Below are 13,147 nucleotides of genomic sequence, written 5' to 3' on the forward strand. Positions count from 1 at the left end.
ATCCGAACTGTTGTACATAATGGGTTTCTATGTTTCATGTCGAATTTAATATCGAATCGAGCGATTTCAATTTCAACGGATCAAATAATCAGATTGTTTATCAATGAACTTGGTCGCTGTACAACTTGTAATTAGATTTTGGCAAAAGCTTTGTGTTTCGTAACCCGATTAATATTACATAATTAGACACTAATACACTAGTTCGTCAATATTATTATGCGTGCTCAATATAATGGAAATCTAATATCAGAAAGGGCATTTTCAGGCGTCATAGTAGTTTTACTTAATATACGGTACAATATGCAGGCCTCGGTCTACACAAATTTTAATAATTTTTAATTAATTATAGATTTGTCGACATTGTAGGGTTTTTCAAAGGAACTATTATTACCTATCCTTACTTAATACTTATCATCATCATTCTTCATACCACCGTCTTTATTAATTATATTGAGGTGTTTATCAAATTAAGCATCAACATCACCACCATTAATATCTGAATGATAAATTTCGTATTATCAACCACAATAATGTTTACCAATATCACCGATAGAGTTTTCATAATGTATATCACCAACGTCATCATAATATACGTGCCTACATTATCATCACCATCATTTTTCACTCTCTTTCCTACACTTTTGCACAGACACCGATATTCTCATTCAATTCAATCAACATTCCTTTATTTCCTTCTTTATATAGGATCGAATGGCATAACATAACATATAGTAACATACAGATTCCTTTACATCATAATGTGCTATACTCATATTCATAAAGCATGGTTTTACACCACACACAATTTAACGCCTCGTTCCCCATCCAATATTCTTTTCAATTACTTGCCAAGTGAAGCAAACTGCAAACAACTTCTCAAGATACAATAAACAGTTAGATTGCATAATGAATTATAGATGAGACGAGAGAGACATTTTATACTATACGGTTATAGCAGTCGATTATCGTACGGTATCATGTCTAGCGAAAATAAACAGCCTGCAGTATCTAGTCATCTGAGGGGGCAACATGCCCAATCACAACACCTAACTCCTTATTAACTTAACCCTCTAAATCTCTCACTTATACAAGCAAAACCGCAGCATTGAACAAGGATATTTTGTGTCAGGAGAGGCTACATTTGTGATGAAGTTTTCTGTCAGAAGACGCAATAATGCATCCTGTTTTGTCTCTAGAGATGATACTGCTTGTGTCGGCGCATAACCCACCGGCTACGTTAGTGTTTATTCTAAACTCGATAATACCGAAAACATCATGTGCCAAGATCTGTATCCTATTTTAGAAGTTTTTAATACAAAATTAATTAAAAAGTTTTTTGTTATAATATGACCTTATGACATTGCTATTGGTTATTTACAGACCATTTGTGATCGTTATAAAAGCTTTTATTTTTCGTTTTACAAAGAAGTTAACGCGCCACGAAATTAATCACCTTCTAACAAAGAATTCGAATTTGAGGCAAAAGTTAATATCTTGCGGCATTTGACGTGGAAAATCGCACCCGTGTAAGTAATGTAAACCGCATTGCAAAAATATATCGGTTTTCAATTCAAGACATTTAATTAAGTACTGGTATTAATTAAGTGATGGATTTATTGAATTGTCAAGGTGGTAGAAGTTTCTAAAAAGGTATCAAAGGTCAATACAATAAACCAATCATTGAGCTGGACCTAATAGTCTGCTTTGTACCTTCTGAAGCGTAAAATGACCGCGGGCTACTGGTGAATTATTGGAGTTTAAATTAACGAGCAATTTAGATCATTAGATTTAGGCCTATTATGGATTAATTTTAATCCGTTAATAAATGGCATTAATCAGGAAAAACAACCGTTTTCAATTACACTTATACCATACTCAAAATATCACCGACTGTATAGTTGCATAAAGGCAACTGAAGAGGTTCATCAAATGTTATACGCACGTCACATGTGCAAGAACAATGAGGGCACTGTATTTCATATTACAAGGGGACACTTTATCATGAAACGAACAATCAGAAATGTTATATGCCTACGGCCAACCCATTATTATTTTTGAGGGACCACAGCATACAGCGGTGGCGTTTACATATCTAAATTTCATAATAGGCCCATATTCTCTCCTCTCGAGTTATGGCATCCCACGGACCGAACAAGGTTTTACCGCGTCGTCGTCCGTCTCGAGTAATTACTTTTACGCATCCTAAGGTGTTTTTGCATAGCCACCAGACAGAATGATAAATGATGTACATAAATACATCATACAATTATGATCTACCTTAACAAATAACAATACCGTTATACATTATTATTCTTATCGCTATAATGCTTCAGACATTTAGAATGAGTAATTAGCGATAACATGTGTGGGTTTAGGGTTGTCCACAAGCACTAAAGGCTTATCCGGTACGCTAGGCATATGGCTGCTTGGATGGAGTAGTAATGCTTCTAAATAATAATACATTTATCTACAACACTATTCAATTAAAACAAGGCCATATGCATGGCTGCAGTCGCGTGCTTATGTTAGTGTTTACCGACCGACCAACCGACCGACATAGTGAGCTGTAGAGTCGCGTTGCACGCGACTAAAAAGGGACGTATTAGTAGTGGGCACTATAATATTATACGTCAATGTGTTTATTAGGACCAAAGACACAGTTGCCAGGAATGGGTTCATGGGATATGCGAAAAAGTTTAGAAAAAAACCTTAAATAAATAAAAGAGTAGCATCATAGGCCTACTTTCGGATAGAACACGGGCCTAGCTTAAATTCTAAAGCAACGATTCTATGACGTACCCAGCCCAATGACAGGAATGGGTTCATGGGATAATATGCGAAAAGGTTAGAAAAAAAACCTTAGATAAACAAAAGAGTAGCATCGTAGGCCTATACTTTTCGGATAGAACACGGGCCTAGCTTAAACTCTACAGCAACGATTCTATGACGTACCCAACCCAATTCCACTAGCACTTAACTATGTTGTTGCAATACCAACACTAACATTGTGGTAATAACGTTAATCGTTGTAACACATTAGCTCTGGCATTCGCGTCAATTTAAGCATTTAATTCGTCTGAGTAACGTAAACATTTGCTCTGTACAACACCAACTAATTGATCAATATGAGGAATGTGCGGGTAAAATGATGGAACTCAGACAATATCACAATAAAACTAATGAGAATAATGTGAACATAGCAAAGAAAATGTTTCAGGACGACGCGATTGGTTCAAATGATTTTTACGCATGGTGACGCTTTTTTGCCATATATGACGACGCGCTGAATACATGGTGACGCGTTGTCCACACACATCAGCAATGCACTCAACAAGATTTGCTGAGTTATTCGTAAATGATTTTAACTCGCGCGCTAATGGCCTTCAATTGCAGAGATTAGGAATGCAAACCTATTATAGCAACATCATTTCAAATCATCGCCATCATTATACTACTCATCATCATCCTCGTCCATTAACTTAAAAGTTTATTTGGGTACACATTTCCAAAGCACAGCTTATGTTACTGAAAATCGTCACATATCATATTTCCGTTAGGTTTAATACGTAAACTGCAACATGGACGGAATATGAATTGAAATAATACAGATTGACATGTATACGCACACACATCAATACAATCACATTTGTATTATCAGTCAAATTTTACAGTTAAGAAACTAAACGTACGAATCAAATAATATTTTAACGACAGATACCAAGACCAATAAAACATACATAAAGTCGTATTGTTTCGGCGGAGATGAGGCAATGAATATCTTTACCGATTCAAACTCCGAGTTGACATTAAAAGATTGACATTTTACAAAGGCGATAATTTGAGGCAAAAATGAATTCAGAGACCTTAAAAATATAATATTTGGTCTAAAAAATATCCAATAGGCCTATATATTGAATTGTTTTTATCAAAAGTGCCACCACCAATAGACAACGCAGCGAGCGCGTTCAAATCTTGATAATGGCCGGTTTTGCACGCGCGCGTCATATTTGTCTCACGTCACTGACTTTGCACGCGCGCGTCATATTTGTCCCATGTCACTGACAAGATTGTCCCACAATATATTGTCGGTGTTAAGACTAAATGTGGTTAAAATGGAAGGTCTAAATCTCTGTCTACACTATCAAACTTTGTGACAAAAAAACGTGATGTGCCCATATATGGACATGATGTCATATCACTACTATATTTGGACATATCACTATCATATTTGGGCACATCACACCTTTTTTGGCAAACTAGTTTGATAGTGTAGACAAAGCCTTAGAGAAAAGAGATTTTTCCCGAAATTATTTCCTCGGTTACATGCCCAGGTACACGTACGTACATGGTAATTTAAAACTTTTATTTAGATGCATAAATACTATCAGCTGCATATCGTCTAAAACAAAATTACTTTTACTATATATAGGTAGAAATAATATCGGTCATTGAATATACATAAGATAAAACTTAAGTACTCAGTTAGCTAAAATAAAACGAAACAACGACTGCTTAAAACATTTTGTTTGCACATTAGTCGGTGAATAATTGAATGGCTTTTAAGCGCCTGACCTATTTGTTGCGCTCACACATCTTTCTTTATGTGTGCTTTGCTTAACTAAATGGAATTGGACAAATATCTAAACTCGTTCAAATGAATCCCTGCCAACGGACATAGCAATTAATTACACGAAACCAGGCGAAACAAAAGTAACATACGATTTCTGGATGTTCTCCGTAAGTGGTTTTTGTCGAGATGCTCTTAGCGAAACGATGAAAATAACCCTTAATGTAAGGGATTTGCCAGATACTACTGGCCTTCGACTTAACGCGTTTTTTATACTATCCACCTTCTATCTACATTAAAATTGAAATCTGATTTACGACATGAGTGAGCATGAATACAATCCATTCACAGAGATCGCCACTCAACACGCATTTCAGTAACATTAATACAATTACATTTACTACTATTAGCGCGTTCATATCACTAATGCTCGTCGTCTTATATTTTGCTGGCTTTCAACAGAAATTAATTCTATATAGATATAGATAAAGAATAATCTTTCGAAATATGTAAATGTGTTCTGCTAAAGTATAGTAAATACGGGCGCTGGTGTTATTTGAATAATGAAGCTTGCGTTCACACTGCATGGACGTTAAAAGCAAAACGCATGTTTGACAAAGTGACAAGTCAAATGAACCATCGTTTGTGATTTGCCAATGACCACGTGTTCATGTTCTTCCCGTTGCCTTCTTTTACTAGTGAACTAAGCTTTACCCTTGACGTCATTCGCGCTAATTCACTACAAATAGTGCAATGGAAAGTGAGAAATGGCCAACCCTCTGTCTAAATCTCTTTCAACTCTCAAACGTTAAAAAATACAATACATCTTAAGTCTTCCACTCAGGCACATATATCTATACTGTAGATAACGCTCCGTTACCCGTCAGGAGGGTTCTCCCATCTCCTTGCTCCGCCTAAATATCAGCAAACCCTCGGACACAAACCAATCTCCAAACTTCGTTTAGTGCACCAGGGAAAAATTTCATTAGAAAATTTTGTTTAGCAAAATTGCTAATCAAACTGATTTTTTAGTCAAGAAACATAGTTTTGTATTGTATTTTTTGCTACACAATTGTAGAAATGTGTAGCAAAAAGGTTGTTTTGTATAGCTTTTTGCTATGCTACACTGGCGAAATTATTCCCTGTGCACGCCAGCTATCAATCGCATACACGTTTTGCAGAATCACACTTCTATTAACCTCTTATTTTCGCGTTCAACAATCATCATAACACACTTGATTATTCTTGACATTACATCATTTTTGTTCTTTTCAATAATCCATCAATTAGGCCTAAGTTAATTACTGTAATTATTCAAAATTCAAACGGAAAATAATGTTTGCCAACCATCGTTAAATGGATTATACTTTCAAATAGGCAGTACCACTTTAGGCAAATCTGAGCCCATTTACTGGAGGGGTAAAGCTTTGGGGTATGGGCACTTAAGAAGCAGTGTTTATGCCTACAGTATTCTACGAAAATCATGATAATTTTATGAACAATATATATTTGTTTACAAGAATCGTATTATAAAAATATGCCGTATTTTGGTACTAATCGCATTGCAATTACGGTATAATACATTATGTCATTAAAGGGTATTTGCGTTAAAATGATAAAATTGCATTTTATGGCAATCAGTGTAAGCCTTGCGTGTAAATTGCATTGACAGTCATTATTTCTATTGTTTTTATGAAACGTTTTGTAATGAAACATTGTTACTCTGACGTCATCGCTTCAAAGCGCATGCGCACAGCTAAAGAGATGGTTTTAATGGTTTCAGCCGGGACGCGCTCGTAATGAATGTCCGTAGATTATACAACACTCTCAATTTTCCCATTTGTGAGTTTAAATTACACCGTCAGATTGAGTTATTGCCAATGCATTAATGACAAATTTCAGGAGAAGATACGCATTTAACAAGGCGCACACAATGTACTCGTTCGATCAGTGGTGTGATGGCGTCTTAGAAAACGTCTAATACGCGAATGCGATCAGATTTCGATTGTTATAATTCGTCAGTGTTGCAATTAGTTGTTCTTGTTTGTATGGTAGCGTCCGGGTAGCGTAGAATATTAGGGGAAATTGGCTTGAATGTGTACATTGTGTACACGGTACTCTACCATTCGGTATAATGGAATATTTTGAAACGAGCAAAAGCTGTCAGCTCAATAAAAATAACAAATTTGGATATGACAGTACAGCGCGAATTAATGGTTCATAACTCATTGCGAGGGCGTAAAGGAGGTCACCCCAGATTTCTCGGCAGACGATAGAATTGCAAGGGGTGGCTTAGATCAATCATAAAGGTGTTATCAGGCGTAGAAATGACGTTATGAAAGACGCATCATTACTGTGTATCAATCGGTTTATAATTTATATTTAGGAATTATCAAAAAAGAACTGACATATTTAGAATAACAAATCGGTGCGAAGACAAAATAAGGAGCAGATGAATTTACACGAAAGCGGCAGAATTTGTCAACACAGTAATTACTTTAAGTGTTAGGATAGATTTAAAAACACATTGCGTTAAGCTAAGCCAACTGAAAATTAGAAATTATTTCTGAGGTGTGAACGCAAGAAATAAATAGTATCTTTATGCAGATGATTTATGATGATAGTAACAATTTCATATTTTTCAAATTATATATAATAAACATTATATTTAAATTAAATTAAGTATTATATTTAAATGAAAAAAAAATACTTGCTATCGAATCTTTATTAATATCCGGTAACATTTTCAACCTCAGTAACATACACAACCACGATTCACCTACTGTATATTTAATTTGAACACTATCTAGGAAAGTTTCGTGATACAACGTCACCTGCCAGTCACATCACTTGAAAAATATCAGGCGAATTAGGTTAGGCAATGTGTCACATGTGACAGTGTGCTACTACAACTTGTCCAGACACACCAGAAGAGTTTTGCATTGCTATAGACCTATTTGAAATGCAAGGGGGACCCACCCACTCCCTCCTTTGGTTCCGCATATGCGGAGTTGGCCAAAAAGTTTGGTCCCCGTGCAAAACGCAAGTCGGAAGCCACAACGCAAGATACAAGACACACGAATTAACCAAGAACAGTAGTGGGAACCAAGCTTGGATTTTGAAGTGGGCAACAATTTGATAACGTGATAAGCAAGGCACGGTACCGTACAACTCCAAGTTCTAGGGTGAGGAGACACCTAGCAGTGAAGTACACACAGCAAAAACAATTGAAAGAACGTATGCTGTCAATATCAATGAAGATACGTTTCCAATTTCCAACAGTTGTTAAAAGACAAAAAGCGTTACAAAAGCGTTACAGAAACGAGTGAATCTTGCTGCGTTTTATAATCGGTCTCGTATCCAATTTAATTTCTGAATAGAATTGTGTGCCGACACGATCGAATTCTTGGCATACAAATTAATTGCTTTTCGTATCGGTTCAATTTCTGACTTTAATTTAGGGTTAATTTCAGAGAGCAGTAATTGATGATTGATTTTGTATAAGAGACTAATTGCGTTTGCTTTTTATAATGAATTCGATGAAGCAAGCCGCATCTCACAGCATGGCTTGCTCTGGCATCTGTTGATATCGGATAAAGCCATTCATCCGTAACATTGTATAATCTCACAATTGATACAACACTACGGTAATAATGATAAAAACAATAATTGTGTCGATATTAAAAATGCGCTCGATTTAGTAAATAAACACTGCTGGTATTGTATGTCCGTGGATTAACATTTATTAAACTGTAAAACACCTATCATTAGTGTTTATTTAAATAAAACTTAAATATTTACGTTTTTCCAAATCGTGCAGTCAGGGCGCCACAACCCCGACGCAGGTTCTAAAGTCTTATTGGATAAAGAATTAAAATTTGAGGACCAGTGGCCTTATCTGGCACGTGTGCAATTTAAGTGAATCATTCGGAAGAGAATTACTTATAAAGGGTGGTGGACTGATGATGAAGACGATCGGAGGAGCTTACGAGATCGAAGAAGCTTAGGAGATCGGAGACGCTTACGAGATCGGCAGAGCTTACAGTACGAGATATGAGCATGAGTGATAGGACACAAATTGTACACGCTGGGAGAATATGGCCTTAGAATACTGATCTATTTTGCTATGCAGTTAATAGCAAATCACCCAATATTCAATGTGAATAATGGCAAGAAACCCAGATCGAACGTAAACCAATCCTATGGTTCACAACGTATGGCACGCCAAAGACGTCACGAACCATTGATTCTTAGTGGCTATTTAAAACGATATATAAATTTAAGATAATTTAAGCAAAAGTAAATTATAATACAGTAGGCCTAGTACATACCTTATTCCCGGCCCGAACACCTTTCGACATATTGCCCATATTGGTCGATTTGTAAAGTTTGCTGTGGTCACTTTCGCATACTGGACTTCCATTGACCATCGTATATCGGTCACCAGGATTCAAAGGTATATGACAAGTACTACATGTAAAGCATTTTACGTGATACGCCTTGCCCTGCGCACGCATCACTAACTCGTTGGCGGGAATCTGTTGACAACAGGCAGCACATGCTCCACTATTTCCAAACATCCTATGAAGAAATGGAGTTTTAATTTTGTTAATGAAAAATAATTACAAATATTCAAGATTGGTTTCATCGCCAACGTTACCTTTTCTTTCCCCAGTCATTTCGACTCAATGTGAAGTTGAGAGGATAGGCCCAATGCACTACGTTATAGTAATGCTTGGCAGGCCCTAACCAGACCACACACGGTAGTATCAACCTACCCGGTGGTTCCATTTCAATAATATCAAATGATAAGGACATGATCATTGCCATATTTGGCCATATCGCTACCATATTTGGGCGCATCACACTTTTTGTCGCATACACTTTGATAGTAGACAGAGCTTTATATAGGCTTTATACACAGCCCCACAAAGAACATTTGTAGGCACGGACTTTTAAGTAACAATTAATACATTAAATAAACCAGATCATTGCGGGGGCTGATATGAAAAGGTTATCAAACAATTTTGATTTTGAAGTGATCAGTGAAAGGATTTGTAAAAACATAAAAGGCAGACTACCGTACGTTACAAAGCAGACTAACATTACAGAGCATGATTGTAATAATGTGCGCGCAACGTCGTAGACAATTATTACGTCACACACCATGGGGACTCTGAGCAAATTTTCTAATACTTATTTTAATTGCTAAGCGACATCTCTTCCACTTCATTAGCTAATTGGATAATCATTACTATGCTAATTACGAACATTGCCATGACGAACCAAATTCTTATATTTTAATAGGGTTTTTTAGATGTTCGTTTAGATCGAATAAAAATATCAATAGGCCTATAGGACATAATGGTATCGTCGTATTTCATTCCCAAATCTAATAACACCCCGTTTGTCCAGTTTTGGTGTGAGATGGCGACGACATCTTACAACTATTTATCTTTAATCCATCTTTAATAAAAGATTCATTAGGTAAGTTGGTTCCACCGAAGTTAGCGCACCACTGTGCCCAAGGAACCAACTTACCCGGGTAAATAAATAAAGCGGGAACGGGTTCATTGTGCTAGCGTTTGCTCGCGTAAACGCAGCTGAAAGCCGACACACAGACATATATCACGGTTCAGGTAGTGAACAGTCGTTATTGAATATAAAGCTAAAATATTCCATTTACAAAAGTAAAATTATCTGTGCAGAACAGCGATCAGCGTTTCAAGCCTAATAAAAACCATCATCGATCACAACAAATCCACTAGCTTAATTAAAAAACAAATCAAGAAACTGGACATGAACTTATGGAACGAAAATCGCCATATTAATTAGTCCATTATTAACTGAAGATTGCCCGAAGTTCCACTAGTATCAGAAGTTGCCGATGAAAAGGTTATTCAACGCGAAGCACACTACATTGCTTTGACATTAATAATACTGGAAACGAGTTGAATGTAGAGTTATTCGGTAGTTTGAAACGTGTTTAGTGATACGGGTTGTCGATATGATTGAACTAAGGCAGACGGTGTATCTATCTTCACTGGCACAAACGACAGGTTTGCAATCTCGCTGAACTGTTGTAACATAGTGTATAGACAATAATTAAAGACATTTATACAGTAAAGCTCTGTCTACACTGTCAAACTAGTTTTACAAAATCAGTGGGATGTGTCCAAATATTATGGTAGTGATATGACGTCATCACATTTTTTGTCACATAAAGTTTGATAGTGTAGACTAAGCTCTGTCTACATTATCAAACTTTATGTTACAAAAGATGTGATGAGGCACCGTATCGCACTTTTGTTGTCAAACTAATTTGATAGTGTACCGTAGCTTTAGTGGCTGTGCTGTTCACACGGGCTTGGTTTAGAACATAACGAATCTTGTAAAACCTTATACAGTGGAACATCTCCTTGTATGGACAACGGACACCCCATGTAAAGATGGCACTTTTTGTGGAACAAACTAAGGATACTATGTTTAAAACTATATAGGCCTACTACAACTTCTGTTTAGTGGACACTTCCGTGGGTCACGGTTCTACTGCAGTATGGGGAGATATACAATATACACAACAAACAACATTTGTTGTTTATCTGTAAACAACAGCATTTATTTAGAATTTGTTTGAGCTAGTTCAAAGGTGATTTTTAACAATGAGCAAAAATGGAGGGTTCCGACATATTTTTTAGAAGACCTTACTCCCTTTTTTGTACCTCACAATCTAGTAATTTGAAACACATGTAGATAAATATCAATAATTATAAGACATTTCTCCATTTAATTTTTATCTTATACACATTTATTACATTTAAATATTAGATGTGTTTACACCTGGTAGCATCTGTACGCGGTCCGTGTTCCCTCCCGTGACCTGGTCATCCAATGCGCTACCTGCCGTCTTCTTGATATTGTACGGAATTTGCATTTCATTCTACACCTGTTCGGAACCCTTTGATGTCTTTTCGACCCAGTGACTTTTAATATTATTATGATTAAATATAGATATTGGTACAATTCTCGGTCACAGTACGTAGGCCTATGTCATGATAGAAAGTGGCAATGCAAAACGATGTAGCAATACGTGGTATACCGTAAGTTCAATCATTCTTTGACACCCCACACTTTTTTGCTGAATGGTGGTGTCGCACAGCGTATAAAAACGAAAAGAATGTATATATAAAATACAGTAATATCAGTAGTTAGGCCTACTGTAACAGAAAATATAATATTGATATGAATTGTGACTCACAAATTGTTTAGAGGTCAATTGAATATAATAATTCGAACCCAGTGAGAGTTAATACCATTCCCATGCCTTGTGAACGTTAACCTAATATTTCTATACTCAAATAGGTCAATTGCATGCCTTTTGCACAGTTACTATTCATTCACTTTTTAGCCCGAGTCTATATCTATACTTTGCTTTATCACCACGTGACCAACATTAGTGACGTCATTAGAAACTTCACAAAATCAGAGTCAGTGCAGATATGTAACTAATCGGGTTGGCTTTCATTCTATGTATCAGAATTTCAATGCAGGGCATATAGCTATAACGACTTTCCATCTTTTCTAGGCCAATTAAGTCCAGAATTTTGTACTTCCCCGGAGGCTGTGTAACCGGCGATGAAACTTGTATATATTGTATTGTCCTCGATCTATTTTCACACCTGGGTGTTATACGATGTATTGTCATTGGCAATACAAAGTATGAATTAATGGGTTAAATGGATGTAGGTCATCAGAGAAACTCCTGTTAATGCAAAGTAATGTTTTAAAACGCGTCTCCTGCTAACATCATTTTGACGTGATGACGCGTTAACGGCGCTGGATCATCGATAATCGAATGACAGCTATGTACATTAAAGTAAATAATTAAATGCTTAATGTGAATACACTCCACGATATAATAAAAAGAACGTGATGACGTGTTACCAGAGCAAAGTTTATGAATAAAGAAAATTATTTATATAAAAAACCTGTTTATGTAACTGCGTTTTAACAATATCTAGACTATACACATGATACACTATATACTCTAAAGCAGCTTTTAAGGAAAATTTAAGGTCGAAATAATGCTCTTGTCTACACTATCAAACTAGTTTGACACAAAAAGTGTGGTGTTCCCAAATATGGTAGTAATATGTTTAAATATAGTATGTCCATGGGCACATCATATCAAGTTTGATAGACAAGGCTTAGATGGTTGATTGTAAGATTATATAAAATGAAAAACCTTTGCACGCTATAACAGCAGCTGAGACTATAAAATCACACAAAACATCAATATTATTTACCTACATAAAATAAATTGTTTCGAATAAAGTTTATACGTCACGTCGCCACTTCGAAAATGTAGGGCTATAGGCCTAAATGTTGGCAAAACCGGAATCTACAATAGAATACTTAAATCTTTACCATGTGCGGAAATGTATTGGTCGTGTAGGGCTTTTCAATTATTTATATGACTCATAAACCTAGGAACACCCAGGAGACTAAAATCATCGTCCCCTCCAAAACCAAAAAGAACACTTTATTAACGAAAAGTGTTGGCTTCTATACTTTTAAGAC

General features: G+C 36.1%; 1 protein-coding gene across 2 annotated transcripts in view; it reads right to left on the minus strand.

Moving 5' to 3' along the window:
• LOC140046503 (LIM domain transcription factor LMO4-like) overlaps positions 1-13,147 on the minus strand; it is a 50,170-nt gene that overhangs the window by 5,654 nt on the left and 31,369 nt on the right. For both annotated transcript variants that reach the window (XM_072091163.1, XM_072091162.1), the window contains one exon: positions 8,899-9,148. In XM_072091163.1, coding sequence (XP_071947264.1) covers positions 8,899-9,148 — 250 coding nt within the window. The remainder of the gene's footprint in view (positions 1-8,898; positions 9,149-13,147) is intronic.

The sequence above is a fragment of the Antedon mediterranea genome, chromosome 4, assembly GCF_964355755.1.
Source record: "Antedon mediterranea chromosome 4, ecAntMedi1.1, whole genome shotgun sequence".
Classification (NCBI taxonomy): domain Eukaryota; kingdom Metazoa; phylum Echinodermata; class Crinoidea; order Comatulida; family Antedonidae; genus Antedon; species Antedon mediterranea.